The 20,147-nt window shown below is 46.1% G+C and overlaps 1 protein-coding gene across 1 annotated transcript in view; it reads right to left on the bottom strand.

Annotated features, from left to right (window-relative positions):
- The window catches only part of IGFBPL1 (insulin like growth factor binding protein like 1), a 70,054-nt gene extending 51,312 nt beyond the window's left edge, over positions 1-18,742 (bottom strand). The window contains exon 1 of the mRNA XM_061634425.1: positions 18,145-18,742. Within this exon, the coding sequence (XP_061490409.1) occupies positions 18,145-18,601 (457 nt within the window). The 5' untranslated portion in view covers positions 18,602-18,742. The remainder of the gene's footprint in view (positions 1-18,144) is intronic.
- Positions 18,743-20,147: the final 1,405 nt, after the last annotated feature.

Below are 20,147 nucleotides of genomic sequence, written 5' to 3'. Positions count from 1 at the left end.
CCCCTGACTATTATGGGGGATTTTAATGCTAAGACTGGCCCTAATAACTCCTCTCTCTTTTCTTCCAATCTTTGGGATGCTACAGACCTTAACAATTTCATTTTCACTTACGAAAGATCATCTAAAGATCAGAAGGTGAATTTTGGAGGGATTTGCCTGGCCCTTTTGGCGGGCTGCTATAATCTGACGATTCTGAATGGCTACCATCTGATTGATAACCGAGCGGAATATACCTATCTTTCGGGTCGGGGCAGCAGTGTGGTAGATTATGTTCTGACTTCTCCCCAATTACTTAGGTGGATTTCTAATTTTACAGTGGGAAACAGATTGGATAGTGACCATCTCCCTCTAACCTTTACACTTTCAGTGTTTGAGAGTGGTCACTTGATGCCAACAAACATCTACCCATATAACTCTCTCTCCCCCCGATACAAGAGAATTAAATGGTCATCGGACATCTCGGATAAGATAGCCTCTTTTTTAGCTTCCCCATTGGGTCAAGCCCTTAAAGGACGCACCCTAGATGTCCAAACCTGCTTTGAGGGCTATTCCACTCTGACTCTTGCTTTGGAGTCTTTCCTCAAACCAAATCCTTCCCACCATAAGACCCGTACGCTTCACCATCATGCCCGCTGGTTTGATAATACCTGTGTGGAAGCGAAGAGAAATCTGAGAAGGATTTACTGCAATTATAGGACCAGTAATCTCAACCAACTACCGCCGGAATATTATTCTGCAAAATGCTTCTATAAACTTCTCTTAGCCTCCAAAAAAAGGCAGGCCATACAAGAAGGTTGGAAGGCGCTAATTAACGCATCCAAACTGAATGATTCCAAAATGTTCTGGGCTCTTGTCACTGATGCCCTGTCGTCCGCAAACCCCATTGCCTGTAATATCCCTTCCCATGTTTGGGAACATCATTTTTCGGCCCTCTTTAAGGAATCTCCTTCTCTTTCTTCAGTTTGGCCAGATACAATCGATTCTGTGGATCTTCCAACATGGCCGCCAGTCTCTCAAAGCGAGATTATATTCCTCATCAAACGTTTGAAGGCCGGCAAAGCCCCCGGCCCAGATGCTATCCCCCCTGACTTGCTAAAATCCCATCAGGACTGGTGGGCCCCTCTATCAGCTAACCTTTTTACCATGATTGATAACTCTGGACGTATTCCTGCCTCTTAGCTTGATGCAATAGTGATCCCTATTTACAAAAAGGGGGCTCGAGATGATCCCCCAAATTTTAGACCTATTAGCTTGCTCTCTACAGTTGGGAAATTATACGCAGGTCATCTTAATGATAGACTATCCACTTGGATTGAGGAGGAAAATATTTTGGGCCCAGAGCAGGCAGGCTTTAGAAAATATAGATCCACACTTGATCATTGCTTCCTGCTAAACCATCTGGCAGAAAAATACTCTGGCTCTCTTGGAAATGGCCTGTACGTGGCCTTTATTGATCTGAAATCTGCTTTCAATTCCATCCCCAGAGACAGGCTCTGGACAAAGCTTTTTCACTCTAGCATTAACAAAAGGCTTCTTTTCCTCATCTACTAACTCTACCAACCCTCTACCTTTAGGGTCAGATGTGGCACAGATGGCTCTTTAAGCAATCCTATTTCTGTTGCCAGGGGAGTGAGACAAGGGTGTATATTAGCTCCCACCCTATTGAATCTCTATCTTAATGATTTGAGTCAAATCTGTCACTCCCCTGTCTTCCATCCTCCCAAAATAGCTGATCATGCTTGCCCTCTTTTGCTGTACGCCGATGATACGGTCCTACTGTCTCTATCGAGAATAGGCCTGAAGAGATTATTCCGTGCATACATAGCCTACTTTGCAGACAACATGCTATGCATTAATTTCACTAAGACCAAAATACTAGCCTTCTTTTCTTGCTCTCCTTTGTCCGATTGGGTAATTAGTGGCCAGCGGATCTCCCAAGTTAAACAATATAAGTATTTGGGGATCATATTCCACTCCTCTCTATTCCATATCCGTACAGCTGTGGCTTCCGCTAAGACCATGTCTAAGGCCCTCTTCCGTTTTTTCTTTTCCAAAGGTGGGCAATACATTCCTGCTGCCACCAGAGTCTTTCTTGCCAAAATTGCTGCACAACTCCTTTATGGTGCCCCAATTTGGATAAAGGACTTTGGCCCCAAAATCGAAGCTGTTCTCTCCAGCTTTCTTCGCCTAATTTTGGAGTCCCCCGTTGTGTTACAAATGCAGTACTACGGCTGGAAGCTGGTCTTCCATCCTTAGACTGCCTTTCTTGGACTCGAACTTTATGTTTTTGGCTCAAGGTGGCTCAAACAACCCCCTCCTTTGGTTATCTTAATGCCATTCAGAAAGACTGTTTCGCCAGTACATGGGCTAAAGCCATTCAGCATAAATTATCCTCTCTCGGTTTTTCTTCGGACTTCTTAGCCTTATTTGACTACCGTTCAGCCAAAAGGATCATTGGTAATCGCATAAAGGACATTGACCTCCAACGAGATGTAGCAAATGCCGCCAAAATATGTTCTCCACTTCATTTAGGCCTCAAGTTTCATTCCCCTTTCCCAGCTCATTATTTGGAGTTTTTAGATTTCCCATGCTATAGATTGGCTTTTACTAGGGCCAGATTTAATCGCCTCGCATCTGCCCTTCTTGACGGCCGCTATTGCGGGGTACCCTACGATAACTGATTCTGCCCCTGCCATCAGAAGGACATTGAATCAGTGTTTCATGTTTTTTTTATTTGCCCATTTTATTCTAATGAACGTACCAGGTTCTTAAACCCTACGGTTGAGAAACTGCCGGGAAGTTCAACAGCCGAGAAGCTGAAACTTCTCCTTTCAGGCACAGACAAGCTTTTAACTATTGGGGTGGCCAAATTCCTCCACGCAGCCCAACTTATACGTAAAAACCAAGTCCCATAAGTTCAGGTTGGCGCCCCCATTTTTACTTTTATTTTATTTTTATTCTTATTCTTATTTTTATCTTTATTTCTGTATCTTGATTGACATTGTTTATTTTAATTTTGTATTGTATACCGGGTCTGTGACTGTACAATAATAAATGAAAGTTGACCATGCAGATGCAAAGAGAAACAAAAGTGCCTGCATCGGTCAATCAGAAAAAAACCTCCAAAATCCAAAGGTGGGCAATACCTTTATTAGGACTAGTAGCAGCCGGTAGAGTGAGGCAGAGCTGTGGAGGTGTCCTCCCCATGTCAGTGTTGCTACAATTTACCTAGATGGGGTGGGGTGGGGGTGAGGTCAGGGCTGTGTGGATGCACCTGCCCAGGTAAGCTGAAGCGACTCGGCTGCTGGGAGAGTGACTCCAAGACTCTGTCCCACCACGCCGGCTGCTGCTGATTAGAGCCAACCAAATTGTCACAGAACACTGAGCAAGCTTTCAAACCCTCCACAGCTCTTCATCAGGCTGGATGTGACTCACATGGAGGCAACTAGGAACCAACTAGGCCAATCTCCAGAAAAGAGGCACTGACACAAGCTGATGCTTCATATATATATATATTAAAATGTAAATGTACTGCTTTCAAGTCGATTCCGACTTATGGTGACCCTATGAATAGGGTTTTCATGAGGCTGAGAGGCAGTGACTGGCCCAAGGCCACCCAGTGAGCTTCATGGCTGTGTGGGGAGTCGAACCCCGGTCTCCCAGGTCGCAGTCCAACACCTTAACCACTACACCACACTGGCTCTCATATATATATATGAAGGGGGGAGGATTGACACTGGCTGATGTGTTCCATTTCCTACAATAGAAAGTGTCTGTTGTGCTGATGTCAGAAGCTTCCAGGAATTGCACTGTAGGAAATATTAGGCAGTGGTCTTACAAAGATTGCTGTGACAGCTGGGTAAGAGGGGGCTATAGGAGGAGTGATGGGTGGCTGCAGCACTATTGGGGGTGAGGGAGCAAAAGGCAGTGGTGATGGCCATTATGTCTGGAGGAGGGATTGTGAGGAGCTACCGTGTGAGGAGAGGGTTAGCATCAGCTCCGGTGGCCTCTGCTAGGACAGATGCATGGGCTCAGTTCTGTTGACACTGACTACTGGCAGCTCTCCAGCATTCCAGACAGGAAGCATTTCTCATCCATTCCTGGAGATGCCAGGAATTGAACATGTGACCTACCTGACCTGCAGACCATCCAAACGCAAGCAGAAGTTTTCTTAAATCTTTAAACCACCATTTCCCCTATAGCATTTACACATTTTGGAATAGCTTTCCGCCCCCATTTTAAACTTCACTTCTCTGTGTAGAAGGATCCGTTTGGCCACTATGAACAGGCACAACAGATCCCTTACCATATTCCCTCTCCTTTTCCAAGGCTGGGGGCCTCTGCAAATTACCATTTCGTTTGCCCCCCCCCTTTTAGTGAAAAACCCTATAGGCTGCCGGGTGTGAATTTTGGCTCTTCACGTCATTGGAGTTTGACATCCTCACTCTACACAAGGCATTGGTCAACATGGTATAGAACTTAGCCAAAGCTACTTTGCTTTCTGCTGATTAGCAGTGGCAAGACAGATATCTGTATTAGAGCGCTGCCTTTATTAGGCCAACCAAGCATGCAAGCTTTTGAGTTCTGCAGAACCCTTCATCAGGCTACATGGCAAACAGACCAATTAGGGGAGGGCGGAGATGTACATCAGCCAAATATATGTACGTGTTATGGGCATGAGCATCTGCAGGGATTTTTCCGAGTCGGGGGAAAGTAAAACACTGAAAAGGGGAGCAGGCTAGTTTGTCACCAAAAAAATGAAAGTAGTGTCTGTGCATTATATCTCAGGTTCTACAAATGCAAGAAACATACTTTTAAAAAGAAAAGAAAGTTAGGAATCTGGGGATTATGGTTCATTGGTGGTTCATCACCCCCACTCCAAAGATGCCCATGGCTAGGGAGTCCGTGTCTGGTCACAGTCTTAAGATGGAATGGGGGAAGAGGCAGGAGACATTTAAATGAGGCTCTTGAGGTGCCATGCAGGTATCAGGTTGCACCAAGACCAGCTGAGAACAAGACACATAAAAATGACTGAGCCCTAGTTTCTAAAAACATCGGAGGTGGCAGTTACCCAAATCTGTCTCCATCCTCTTGTGAAACATGCAGGTTTTCTTGGTAGGTGGGAAATAGGAAATCAAGAGAAACTTTGAAATACATTGTCCTAATATGGATTTTGGAATTTTCTGATGGGCCAACATGGCTACCTTCACCATTTATAGACATTCTATGATTCTATGATCTATGACAGATGCTCTTGGAGGTCGCTGATTCATAGGGTCGCCATAAGTCGCAGTCAACTTGGAGGCACATAACAAACCAACAATGACTAGTTTTACTTTTCAAACCTCACCTTTTTCCTGCAGAAGATTTCTAGACCAGCTGAAACAATGTACAAGTGCGTGCATTGGCTGTCTGCATTTCCCCCCAGTTGGAGCCATGCAGCATTTTCCTTTTCAAATACAGTAGGCAAATATCAGTCTTGAGACTGCCAGAGTGGCCATCTTCTTAAAGTGGAATTATCTTGATAAAAAGGGAGGGGAGGAAGTGGGGTCATGAAATACAGGAGAAGTCCTGCCGTCATGCAAACTATTTGCCACTTTTGCTAGCAGACCTGTAAGTGATAACGGGTGGTCACCCTCACAGTAACAAAAAAAAGAACAGAGGGGAGGGGGAAATATGGCAGAGATCAAAGCCAAGCAACACGATGGGCTGCATACTAAAAATATGGCAGAGATCAAAGCCAAGCAACACAATGGGCTGCATACATGCAGATATATAAAAATCTAATTTAGGAAAATGTGACTGTAACCACATAGGCAGTGAAACGAGCTACACTCTGGACTAATCTTCTGTTCGTTAAGTCAGCAAGAGGATTAAAGAGTGTGAAAAGCAATGGCAGGCATATAAGGAGATCTGTCGTTCCTTCCTTGGCCTATTCAGAGTGCTGTAAAGCAAGCATTGGGTCGGAGCAGATCAAAGGAACCACGGGTCCTTTGAAAAGAGTCCCATCTCTGGGGAGATTCCCATTTCTCCAAGTTCTGCCTTAAGCAAGATTGACTGGGGCAGGGTGAAGGAGGGGAGGGGTAGGAAGAGGGATTGGCTTTGTTTAGAGAAAGTGCTACAAAGCCATTAATGAATAGATCTGATTAAAATGAAGGTGGGCATCAGTTCACTATGTACACGCACACACAGGGCTTCGAGCTTGAGAAATGAACAGCATTCCATTCAACAAAGGAGGGCTTTCCCAGAAGGAGGCAAGCACAGAGACTTTGAAATGTACTTCTGAAGCTGTGCTGTGCTAGGCGGCGAGTATCAAAACAAAATTAAAAATTAAATAAAAACTAGGGAATCCCCCAGTTTCCCACAATGCTCATTAAAAAAAAGAAAAGAAAACACAGAACAAACCAGAAAGAATGGGCTTGATTACAAATAGGCAGAGAAGCAGCTGTTAGATACAACCCTGTGCCCCAAAGGAGACTGTTAAATATTACCCCACTGATTATACATGAATAAATTAGTGCCCTTGGGTTAAGATATAATGAGGCACTTACTGACACACACAAAAGCCCCCTCTCTGGCTGAGCTTTCATTATCATCAGAATGGACAGCTGAAGAAGCAGCTAATAATATAATGCCAAGAACTCCATTTGGACAATTATATTTTTATCTCACCCTTGCTCAGGCTAACGTCTATGGGGTCTCTCTCCACCCTCTTGCCTTTTTCCATACAACAACCCTGTGGGGTAGATTGAGATGAGATGAGGGTGAGAGAAGGGCAACCAAAATGATCAGGGGTCTGGAGCAACTCCCCCAATGAGGAAAGGTTACAATGTTTGGGGTTGTTTAGTTAGGGAGAAAAGGAAGTAAGGGGGAGGGGCAATGACAGAGGTGAATACTATTATGCATGGTGCAGAAAAAGGGGAGAGGCAGGCATTTTTGTCTTGCTCTCTCGTCATACTCAGAGCTGGGGTCATCCAATGGGACATTAATAGATGATAAAGAGTTAATTAAAAATGATATTTTTATATTAAAGGATTTTTACGTGAATAACAATCTCATACCTCGAGATACCTGGCACAGGAAGTTGAGGGATATGGGCATTTCTTGGTTGGCATGGTACCAAATCAGTACTTTTATAAGGAAAAATTACATTATAACTCAGGGAACAAAAGAACTAACTCAAGGAGAAAAATGAATATTGAATGCCGGCAATACTGAAAAAGGTCTAGTCTCCTCCTTATACAAGTTTTTATTGGGAAAGGATATGGGCAGTAACCAAATACTTAAAGAAATATGGGAAACTGAATTGAGTTATGAAATCGAAAATGAGATCTGGACGGGCATGTGGCTAAAATTCCCATTTAAATTAGTGGCCTCATCTTTCAGGGAAATGGCTTTAAAAATTGTTCAAAAATGGTACATGACTCCTGCACGTTTAGCACAAATCACTAACTCGGGGGACCCCTCCTGCTGGCGTGAATGTGGGGAACGTGGCTTGTTTATGCATATGTGGTGGGAATGTGATAAAGTAGCCAAGTTTTGGTCTCTCATACATACAGAAATTCAAAGAATAACTGGACAAAAATAATCTTTATAGCAGAACTGGCTTTACTAAACCTTTTTACAGAGGGAAATCAGAATTTACATTATAAAAAATTGATTGGCTTCTTGTTGGTGGTTGCCAGAACAGTGATTGCATGGGTCTGGAAAACTCTGGAAGGTCTCACATTGGTCAGATGGTGTCGAAAGGTGTGGGAAATTGCCCTATTAGAAAAATTGACTATCAAATTAAGATTAGCAAAAGGAAAGAGGAAAAACAAAGAGGCTTTCGAAGAGGACTGGTGGCCCTTCATACTCTTCTCTGCAAAAGATGAAAGAACGGGTCAAGTACCAACTCCTTTTAAAAGACGATGGCTAAGTTAATGTATTCCTTGGACTCTATAACTGTGCATTTCAATGGAAAATGGAAGATGTTTTGTAGGGTGGGAAGAGGGAAGATTTATGTGGGGGGGGAATGGGGTACAGTAGTATTGTTTAGATTGTTGATGAGTATGTTCTTCAAAACTTTGAAATAAATTAAAAAAACTAATCAAAACAAACTACAAAAGGAAGTACTTCACACCATGTATAGTTAAAACTATGGGATTTGTTCTTATGTGATGATATGTGTAGGGCAGGTAGAGAGGTGGCTGGATGGTCATGTGACAAAGTTCTCGGTGGAGCATTCGACCGGGCAGCTGGTCCCTACAGAAAGCAGCTTTTCTAGCCCCTGAAGCTTGGTGCTTGGGTTGCCCTGCCCACCTGTCAAAGTCCTTTGTGCTGTGCTTCCCACGCAAGTGCTACACAAAGCCCTTTGCAAGCCCTGTGCTCAATGCTTCCCAAGCACAGGGCTGGCAAGGCCCCTTGTGCTGCGGCTCCCAGTGCGGCACAAGGGACTTTGACAGGTGGGCGGGACAAACCACATGTCCATCTTCTGGTAACATAATGACATCTGGTGACTGACAGGTAGGCTGTTTTCTGCCCACTTGTTCAAGCTGGCCCACGGGGTTGGGGACAGATAATGATCTGGCCTGCTGGGCCTAAAAGGCAGAGCTTGGAAAAGTTACTTTTTTGAACTACAACTCCCATCAGCCCAATCCAGTGGCCATGCTGGCTGGGGCTGATGGGAGTTGTAGTTCAAAAAAAGTAACTTTTCCAAGCTCTGCTAAAAGGTTTACCGCCCCGATGTAGACCATGGATAACAATGGCAAGCCAGCCAGTATTAACTCAGCCTCTGCCCTTCCCTCCCTTGGCAACACAGGGGAAAAAAAAGATCTACCTTGCAGGGATATTAGAACATATATGCTGCGAACAGTCTTAAATAGGGGTAGCCAGTATGGCACCCTCAAGATGTTGAACACCTGACCATTGGCCATGGTGGGCTGGAGCAGACCGGAGTCCAAGCAGAGCTGGAGAGTGCCATGCTGACTAACTGTGAAGGAACAAGACTTTCAGCCATTTTGTGTTGGGTTTTTTGTTGTTGTTGTCAAACAGTTGCTTTTTGCCCTCTAAAGATGCTTGTGCAGAGAAGGGTCAACAGTTCCCAGAGAACTGAACTTCTTTCAAGGGAATGTTTTAATTGGTATGCTTTGCACAGGAGGGCAAAAGGTTCATCCTAAGAAACTGGAAATTAGGGGAAATTGAAACATCCAAGACTCTCATCTTCTCCCGACTAGCTAAAAGGTTGAGAGGGGAGTGAAAATATTGTATATGAGTCAGAAGACAGTGGTTAGTAGCAAAGAATCAAAGTCAGAAGGCTGTGGAATCAGAAATTTGAAGAGCCAGCTGCAAGAGAGAGAAAGGGGAAAAAAACATTTTAAGAGAGCTGGGATACTGGGAAGTGTTCAAGAGCATAGTTGGCCACTGGAAGGAGCCTGTATAAGTCCACAAAGGGATCCCGAAGGTAAATTGAGGGATGAAAATTAGTAAATATTGAGATGGTTAGGAAAACAGTCTGGAACAGGTATAGCTGGATACATCATACTGCTCTAGCCAGCACTGGGAGTTGGTTGGACCAGTTAAGCTGTTTTGTGGAGGCAATCAGAGAAAAATAAAGATATCCAACTTGGTAACAGCAGTGAGGTTTACAAGGAAAATGGAAACGGAGTGCCTTCAAGTCGATCTTGACTTATGGCTACCCTATGAATAGGGTTTTTATGGTAAGCAGTATTCAGAGGGGGTTCACCATTGCCTCCCTCTGAGGCTAGTCCTCCCCAGCTGGCTAGGGCCTGCTCAGCTTGCCACAGCTGCACAAGCCAGCCCCTTCCTTGTCCGCAACTGCCAGCTGGGGGGCAACTGGGCTCCTTGGGACTATGCAGCTTGCCCACGGCTGCACAGGTGGCAGGGCACGTAACCCCTGAGCCACTCCCTCTGGGGATGATCTTTAGCTGGCCCTTGACACCCAGGAGACACGAGTGGGGATTTGAACTCACAGACTCTGGACTCCCAGCCAGGTTCTCCTCCCCACTCTGCTATACCAGAAGTAGGGATTAATCTGGCTGGTGTGCTTGCTTCCCTTCCCTCTCATGGTGCAGGCTACAGCTAGTGCCATCACACTACCCTGCTCTAAAATGCTCAGCAGTATTATCTTTTCAGTAGAATCAAGACTATACCTGTAGACTAAATTCAATATAGGGTCTGAAGTTCTTGAATTTAAGCCATGCCTGTGGATTATGATTTGTTCTGGCATGGAGATGCATTCCGGGTCCTGATCCTGCAAGCACATTCTCTCCCAAGACCAACTGCAGGGAACAGCCTGACTACTGTCTGGCGAAAAAGCTCTTGGGCCTCATGTTGCCTTCCAGTTTACCTTTTAGGTTCTGCCGTTTCAACATGCAACAGTGCTTTTAGTGTTTTTGTTTGGTGCCCTGGGCTCCGACTGGGAGGAAGGGTGGGATATAAATTTAATTTTAAAAAAATGAGACTCTTGCTCAGGTGAGACCGGCTCTACCATTAGGCAGAGTCTGGATGACACAAAAGGGCAGCATATTTAATTTACTATTATTATATTTTTATTCCAAGGGAGATCCTTCAGGGATTTTCTGCCTCAGGCGCCAAAATGACTTGACTAGCCTTGGATTCTATGCACCTTGATTTGGGGAGGGGGCTGCCTTAGCTATTCTGCCCCAGGCAGCAAAAAAAGTCTTGGACTGGCTCTTCTGGTTTCTTGCGGGTGAGCTCTGCTCTATTCATTTGTCTCCATTTCCAGCTGTAGAAAAGGAATGGTTTGCGAAAGAAGAAAAAGACACCATTATACAGATCTACTTACATACCAATTCTATACATCAGGGCAGCACCGGATTAAGCTGAGGAGGGCCTCTAGGCTGATTGGTGTTTGGGGGCCCTTCTCCCTACCTTTCCGCTTTTTTTGCGGCAGCGCGCACTGCGCATGCAGGTTTGCCATCAATCAAGATGGCGGCCGAGGTTTCCCTAAGGGGCTGAAGCCTCTGCCGCCATCTTGGTTGATGGCAGCAATGCGCGCGTGTAGCACGCATGCGTGCCATCAACCAAGATGGCGGCAGAGGCTTCAGCCCCTTAGGGAAACCTTGGCCGCCATCTTGGTTGATGGCAAACCGCAAAAAACAGCGGAGAAAAAGGTAAGTGAAGCGGGGGGATGGTGGGCGGGTCGGAAGCTCTTGTCCCGCAATAATTTTTTTTAGCTTATGCACGGGCCCCCAAGAGCTCCGGGCCCCTAGGCTTCAGCCTACTAAGCCTAATGGATAATTTAGCCCTGCATCAGGGGTGGGAAGCCTCTGCTCAGTGGCTGAACATGGCCCTCCAGACTTCTCTATTTGGCCCTTGGGGACTCTCCCTAAGCCACATACCTCACCAGCCCAACTTCATACCCTCCTTGAATGTTTTTGCCTGGCTGGATTGGGTCCTTGAATTCTGACAATGTCTCTTGCTTGCCTCAATGGGGCACAGAGAAGGGTGCTTGTAGAAATTAGCCTGCTATACAAAGGCCAATTTCTATTCATTGCTCCACCCACTTTTGCCTTTGGTACTGCCCAGCATTGACATGTGACCCCCAGACATTTTCCGAGCAGGGAACATGGCCCTTGGGCCACAGAAAGGTTCCCCACCCTGCTATGCATGTGTATTCAAAATGAATTCATATCGCCTTCGATGGAGCTTACTCCCAGGAAACTGGATGCAGGATTGCAGTCTTATTGTATTATATTGGCGGCAAGGCATAATTCAAAGTGCTGGCATTGATCTCTAAGGACCAAAAGGATCTAGAGGTTAAATTATCTGGACTGCTTTATCTTATATTAGCCGGCATACCAGCTTACATATGAGCCCTGCTCTTTCTGACACATCTATCAGAGATCAGCCAAGTGCCAGGACATTTTCTGATCAGTAGTAACCAGGTTATAGCATTCTCTCCCCAGAGGGGCCTGCCTATCCCCATCTCCCCCTCCTTTTCAGAGCAGGTCAAGCCATTCTGTTTTGGAGAAGCTTGAGGAGGAAAAGGGTTGGGCTGCTGTCTGATACTGCTTTGTGTTCTGTTTTCAAGGCTGGTGCCAGAGGGTGGCCAGATTGGGCCCTGGCTGAGGGCCTCTGCAGCCCATAGGGCCCTCTGAAGGGGCCCTCCTTAGGGTGGGAGAGTGGCGCTCTTGTTCCACGATCCATGGCAGTGTCAAGTCCTGCAACCCGACCCTGCCCCAGATTGCAGAGAGGGCTCTCCCAGTTACCCCCCCCCAATATAGACAGCATGGGCTTCAATAAGCACACCTGCATGCCCCACCTACCTCTCCCATTAGTGAGAATGCTGTGTGTACTGTACGCGCATGCCTGCTATCACCCAAGATGGTGGTGGGGTTTCCCCTAAGGAGCTAATGCCTCTGCCGTCGTCTTCGTTGATGGTAGGCATGCGCGCTATGCATGCACATCATTCACACAACATGAGAGGTAGGTGAGGTGTGTAGGTGGGCTTATTGAAGCCCATGCTGTCTGTATTGGGGGGGGCTGGGAGCTCCTTCTCCACGGTCCATGGCAGAGTTCCCTCCTCACCACCTGTAGGGGATGTGTGTGTTGGCCTATGGCGCCGCATGCCTGGCGCTGCCTCTGTATTTTTTCACCAGGCTGCTGTAAGGCTGCAGTTTCACCCTGGTTTCTTCTGCTGTTTTTACTCCATTGTTTTACATGGTGTTATGTTTTTAGGTTTTGCAGTTACATTGGACAGGGAGCCATTTTTAAATGCTGTTAGCTGCCTTGAATCCCTTCTGAAGGTAAGAAGGGCAGGGTGTAAATATTTAAAATAAATAAAAGACATAAATATGACATTACTTTAATATTTGCAGGTCCTGTTCAAGCTCAATGGCTAACAAGGCTCAGAAGGGGCTCTGGCGATATTAATTTAGCAAACAAAACTATGTCATGAAAATACATATTTTCGGAGTGTTGAGCAGGCAATAGAAATGTTACTAGGGTTAAGGTTAATTTCATGTAATATTCAGTGATTAGCAGATAAATGGAAATGGACTGCTCCCACCTATGGTGACCCTTTGAATAGGGTTTTCATGGTAAATGGTATTCAGAGGTGGTTTCACCATTGCCTTCCTCTGAGGCTGAGAGGCAGTGACTGGCCCAAGGTCACCCAGTGAGCTTCATGGCTGTGTGGGGATTCGAACCCTGGTCTCCTAGGTCGTAGTCCAACACCTTAACCGGTACACCACACTGGCTCTAGGTGCTTTAAAATCCTGCTCCTATGAGGGACTGTGGGGCTGGGTTTTAAATGCCAAATCCCTATTCTTATGAACTCCCACATTAAAATGCCAGAGGTGCTTAAAAGGGTTTTAAAGCTTATTTGCTAACCCATCTATTTTTTTAAAAAAATAAAAACTCCCAGCCATTCATATAGATGACACAATGTCAAAGTAATATTTGCATCTGCTACCATATTAACAAATCAAAATCCATCACTATATATACCATACCATTTGCTTGGACATAGGTTTAGAAGCCCATTTTGGCATTAAGCGGTATGTAAATTTAATAACAACAGCAGCCTATCATGAGAGAGAATTGCCTCTTGGCAACCAAGCAGAAGGGATTTTACAAATCAGAAGAGAATTTTTTTCTCTCCTTTTCTTTTAAGCTGCTTACCTGCCAAATAAATGACAAAAGAGTGTATGGTTAAGTGACCCTGAGATGCCAGAGTTTGCACAGAAGGCAGGATATGTAAACATTAAGTAAATCAATAGCAAAACAATTGGTGGGCTTATTTGTAAATTTGGTGGACTGATTTGCAAGGCTCTGGCTATGGAGCTAATGGATGTAACTAAGAAAAAGAAACAAAAATCACATGCAGATGCTTAGTCTCAATTCTGGTATCACACTAAACCATGGTTTGAGCTTCCAAATGTATAACAGGCAACCAATTATTTTTGAGCTGCTTGTCTGCTTTCGTTTTCCATTTGCTCAGCACTCACATTTTTACAATGCAGGGCCCTCTGGAGGCAGAGCAATGGCCACAGCTAGGATTTCTCAATTCAGACACCACACCAAGCGACATCATGGTTTGAATACCCTCTTCAAACCACAGCTCCCCATTCTAGTTTGCTGGCTCATTCCAAACCATGATCTGTCCATTCAGACATTACACCAAACTATGGGTTCATTACATTACTCATGGTTTAGCATGAACCCCAAAGTGCTCCTGAAATCAGGGTTATCAGGAAATAAAGCTGTAACCAAGTAAAACAAGCAAGCAGGTCCCTGTCTCAATGTGCTGCAGTGAGCTCTTGTTTCCTGCAATACCCACTGGCAGCTGTCTCTAATTACAGCATGCCCAAATGGCTGCATCCATAGTCCCAGCTGGGTGCTGTGGCTCACAATTGCAGGAAATGTCCAACTCTACCAGAAAAGCAGGAATCGTCACCCCAGGACATTCCTGTGCTCACCACAGAAGCCAGCCCATCCTCCTCCTCCACTAGTGCCTATCAGCTGTGCGGATCAGCAGGGGACTGCTATGGACTGGAGCACAATGCATGCCTTAGATTGGCAGGGGTCAGAGAAAGTCTGAAACAGCACAGCCAAGTCCCAAAATTAGAACCACAAAGATAGGGTGGGGGTCTTAGAGGTATAGTTTAGTCAGCCTGTAGACAGAAAGTGTAAATCTGTATCCACTGTGAAGCACCATGTACATATTAAGCACTCTAGAAAATAATGAAATGATGACTGACGGAATCCAGCATCAGAGGAAAAAGTGCTGGTTTGAAACTAAAACAAAGAGACTCGTGGCACCTTAAAGATTAGAACAACTGATTTCCAACAAGGGCACCAGAAGCTGATTTAGGCTGCCACCCTACAAATTTAAATTCCATTTAATTCTGAGTAAACGTATACAGGATTGGGTTGCATGAGGTCCTCCTAACCCATCTACAGCAGGACCCTATCTCAAGATTTGTATCTACAACCCTCCACTCCTTACCTTCAGTCTTCATACGTGGCTGCACATATGAGTAGTCCACTAAAGAAGGGATGGATAACCCCCAGATTGGGGGCCTAATCTAGCCCCTCCAAGCAAATTTTTCTAATCTCCATGACCCCACCAATTCTTGTACCAGCTGCAAAAAGAAAAAAATAAATAGACACAGTTCTGTGTGGGCAGCACCCTAATAGAGATGCGAATTGCCCGCTCCCCAGTCATCAGTCTTGATGAGCAGAGAGGATGCAATAACCACCCACCTCCTCTGCTGAACTGCATGGGGTGAAGTAAGAGAGCAGAAGACGATGGCACATCATACACAGGGTGTTGGGGTACCCAGTGGCGGTGCACAAAGGCCTGAGAGAGAGCATACCACAGCAGCCCTGAAAGCTTCACCGCTGTTCCTTCTACACAGAGAAGAACAAGAAGCCTTCTTCAATCTCCTGGTTTCTTTCAACGGGTGCATGCTACAGAATCTCAGAGAAGTATTATTATTATGCATGGATCAGCTGAGAAGGAGGACTTTTCTGTCTGTCTGTGTTTGCAAGACTGTACGTGAAAAACTGTGGAGCAGCCACACCTACTTTTAGCCACATCCACTGCTATGTGGCCCCTGGAGGACTAGCCAAGAGTGAACGTGGCCCTCAGGCCAAAAAAAAAAAAAAAGGTTAGCTAACCCTGCACTAAACTATGTTTACATTTCCTTAAGCAAGGCTGAACCTAAGCTTGAATGGTGCCCTCAAAGTACTCCTGAAATCAGAGTTACAGTCAGGAAATAGTACTGGAACAAAGCAAAATAAACACACAGCTCCCTATTGCACAATCAAATCTTCTGTTCGTCCCCAACCTTTCTACAGGCCCTGTCCTTCACAGCCCTCAATTCTTAAAAAAAGTATCCACTCTCCTGCATCTACCTGTAACCTATGCGAAACCTGTCAAAACCCACCCTGCATCAAAATAGGCACAGCCCCCTACACAGTTTAGCAAACAAAGGGGCAGGGAGGTTGCAGCTTAGCAATACAGCATCTGCTGTGCATGCAGGAAGTCCCTGTCTCTGTCTCTAGCATCTCCAGGTAAGGCTGGGAGAGATTCTGTACCTGAAGCCCCAGAGTGTCAGTGTTGACAATACTAAGCTGGAAGGCTGCTTCCTATGTCAATCCTCCAAAGCAGATTACCACAATTAAAAACGTAAGATTGTATCACACCAATCTTCTGCATCTCCCGCTGCCCCGCGCCGCATGCTACTTCAACCCATAGAAGCCAGGGCCAGCCTAAGAGAGGGGTGTGTGCGCGCGTGTGTGACTTCAGCTACTGAAAAGCCCTCATGTGTTTTACTGTATGCTGAGTAGCATCAGAACAGCATATTACAGCTGCAGTGCCATGCACACTCAGCCAGGAGTAAGCTCCATTGAATACAGCGGTCTTTGCTTCTGAGTAAACGTGCACTGGATGACATGGCAGAGGAGCAAGAGTTGACCGGAACACTGTTTTCATTTTAACACCTTCATTTTACTATCCCTCCTTTCCAACTGTGCCATATATATGCCTTGGGCAGCCAATGGTAATAAAGAGACACTTGTCTCCTGGAATTCAGGGGATCTCAACCAGCCAATGAGCTGTCTCGGTGCTCTCCCTCTGAAAGTGCAGGCGGGCACTTTGGGAATGTTGGCACTCCAAGCAGAGGCCTGCTTTGCGTGCGCAGCTGGGCCACTCCTGCCCAAAGCTGTCACTTGTCACTGGAATGCCCCCTTACACACACACACGTCTTACTGTCTCCAGATATGGTTTATCACCAGAAGGCAGGGTAGTGTCAAAAGGAGGAGAGCTTTGCTCATACCATGGACTGCGAAAAAGACAAATAACTGGGCGTTAAAACAAATTAAACCAGAACTATCACTAGAAGCTGAAATGATGAAACAGAGGTTATCATACTGTGGACATGTAATGAGAAGACATGATTAATGAGAAAAGCCAATAATGCTGGGAAAAACAGAAGGGAGTAGAAAAAGAAGAAGGCCAAACAAGAGATGGATTGATTCCATAAAGGAAGCCACAGACCTGAACTTACAAGATCTGAACAGGGTGGTTCAAAACAGATGCTATTGGAAGTCGCTGATTCATAGGGTCACCATAAGTCGAAATAGACATGAAGGCACGTAACAACAACAAACAAATGCCAAAATAATTGTAGACCAGTATAACCAAAACATCATGCCACAAACTAAACTAACCTTAATTCCTGCCTCCCCCACCCTCGATATTGGGGTGGGGGGAGATGACCAAGTGCCTGATTAAGTGCCAGGGGTGGGGGTGGGGAGAATGACAATTGCCACCATAAATTCTAGAACTCTGTGCTGCTATTTAACAGGCCAATCTCTAAATTCACCGGCTTGAAAGTTAAATTGTCCTTGAATTCAGTGGAAACGTCCATGAACACCTTGGGCATCGTTTTATTTTATTTATTTATTACTTGATTTATATCCCACCCTTCCTCCCAGCAGGGACCCAAGGCGGCAAACAAAAGCACTAAAAGCACTTTAAGACATCATAAAAACAGACTTTAAAATATATTAAAACAAAACATCTGTAAAAACATTTTTAAAAAGCTTTGAAGACATCTTAAAAAAGAAAAAAGAAAACAAGGTTAAAAACATTTTTTTAAAAAAGGTTTTAAAACATATTAAAAAGCAATTCCAACACAGACGCAGACTGGGATAAGGTCTCAACTTAAAAGGCTTGTTGAAAGAGGAAGGTCTTCAATAGGCCCTGAAAATATAACAGAAATGGTATTTGAAGCCCCCCCCTTTTTTTTTCAAAGCCACCTACAAAAAATTAAGCACAGGGGAAAGAGTGGTGGACCCTGGACAGCCTGATCTTGGTGACCAAAGAGGATCTCTGAACGTGCTCAGGCACACTGTTGCTTTCACTAGTACTACTACTACAGCACGTTCTCTTAGGATTTCAAAACAAGTTCCGAGAGTGAGGCTGGACAAAGTCAGACTTCAGTTTAAACGAATTAAGAAACTGGGGGTGTGTGGTCATAATTGTAACGGTTCAACTCAGCAAACTCATATGGGAAAACAAATGCAGACATTAAGAAATATCATAATTTCCCATTTGGCACTGAGGCTTCAAGGTCATGTCCACATTTCCCCCCCCCCCGAGGGGCTCACCCAGCTTGCATTCGCCGTCGTGCGCCTTCCGGACGCGCTCCCGTCCGCCGTGGAGGGCGCGCCAGCTGTGGAGGTGGAGGGCGCACACGCTGCTGTAGGAGCGGCCGTCGGAGCCGCAGACGGCACCGTCTTCCTTGCAGACGCAGTGCCCGGTGCCCTCTTCTTCGGCGGCCTCCGGCAGCAGTGGCTCCACTGGACGCTGGCTCACACACACCAGCCCCGGACCGCAGCGAGCGCCTCGAGCCCCGCCGCACCGCTCCCCCTCGGCGCTCAGGCACCGCTCGCAGCAACCGCACTCGTCCCGCGCCGTCAGCTCGGGCGCCACGCACCGCGCCGGCTCGCACAGCTCGGGCTGGCAGGCAGCGCACGCCCTCGTCTCCGCCGCGCTTCCCAACACCAGGCACAACCCGACCGCCAAGAGGGGCAGCCACCACGACACCGAGCCCCAGGACAGCATGTCTGCGAGCGAGCGAGCGAGCGAGGCAGACGGACAGCGACGACAGTTCGAGAAGGAGCCGTCTGAGGGGGCGCAGCGCGAACGGCAGAGTCAGTGGCGGCACCGGAGAGCCGCCCCCTAGACGACCACGCCTCCGCCCCGGGGGGCCTCGCCACGCAGCCACGAGCCTGGGCGCGCCTCCGAAATCGAGGCACGAGACTGTCCACCAGGCGCATTCCTTTCCCTGCTCCTTTTAAGTCAGTAATGAAGTTGGAGTGGACACATCCTCTGCAACCCCTCATTTCTGTGATCAGTGCTGGCAATATCCTCCCCAATGCCACTAACCCCTTCTAACTTCTCCCAACCTTCCCAGAAATTCTCCTTGGGGCCCATGACATCAAGTGTCCCATGCTACAGTATCTCCGATAGGAAAAGAATGTAGAGCAAGGTTTCTGATGAAGTTCATGATGGGTGAGCAAGTTGACGGGTGGGATTGGGCTGTAAATCCAGAAGCAAAATGGGTAGTTACAGGGGGGAAATGAGCAGTTCAAAAATATTACTTAAGGTATATTTAACAAGCGTATGGTTTCGTATGTTGCGTTACTCTTAATGTTTCTAGTCATATATAATCTGCCTCAATACCAGCCTAATACAATCCAACCCACAACCAACTCCAACCCACAACAACCACCGAACCCTCCCTCAACTGTCATCCCCTCATTTATACCTCCAGCCACTCAAACACTCAGCCAATCATCATACAGCCTTCTCTAGCATTCTAGCCCATGTACTCCCCCCTCTCACTCAGTCCACTTACCATATATACTTTAATAAACCTGCTCTTACCATATTTACAGTAATATCTATATACAGGGACATCACACAGACTCAGGACTCGAAGACTGGGTTTTTCTGCATGAAGCTTTATTCCAAAAGTTGGAACAGGGATCTAGCATCTCATGCTAGGTCTAAACCAGGATTCAAAGAAGAACAGGCATACTAGACATTGGAAGCAACAGCAGGTGAGTTGCTCCAACAGCAAATACAAGCAGTGCTACTTATAATACAAAACAAGGGTGGGCACTTAACACAATTAATTCCAGCTCCTTTCAGCACGAGATATAAAGCAGGGACTACACTGGGTGGTGGTGGATGAAATTGGGCTACTTCTAACTGTCTCTTTATCCTCCGCGACCTTGGAGCTATGCCAGTTTCTGACTCTGCTGAGTCACTTTCATTTTCCTCTGCCTGAAAACTTGAAGTTCCCATGTTTTTGTTAGCGCTTATCTCTTTTGCTGTTATGCTTGGCCTTGGTGCCTGCAGAGAGTACTCACCAGCTGGATGAGACAAGGAAAGGCTGTTTGACCCTTCCTCAATAACTCCAGCAGCCAGCTTCAAGGCTTCTGCAGACACATCCTCTGCAACCCCTCATTTCTGTGATCAGTGCTGGCAATATCCTCCCCAATGCCACTAACCCCTTCTAACTTCTCCCAACCTTCCCAGAAATTCTCCTTGGGCCCCATGACATCAAGTGTCCCATGCTACAGTATCTCCGATAGGAAAAGAA

Source organism: Rhineura floridana, chromosome 1, assembly GCF_030035675.1.
Source record: "Rhineura floridana isolate rRhiFlo1 chromosome 1, rRhiFlo1.hap2, whole genome shotgun sequence".
Classification (NCBI taxonomy): Eukaryota; Metazoa; Chordata; class Lepidosauria; order Squamata; family Rhineuridae; genus Rhineura; species Rhineura floridana.
Note: the sequence above shows the minus strand (reverse complement) of the source record. Positions and strands in the feature narration are given on the sequence as shown.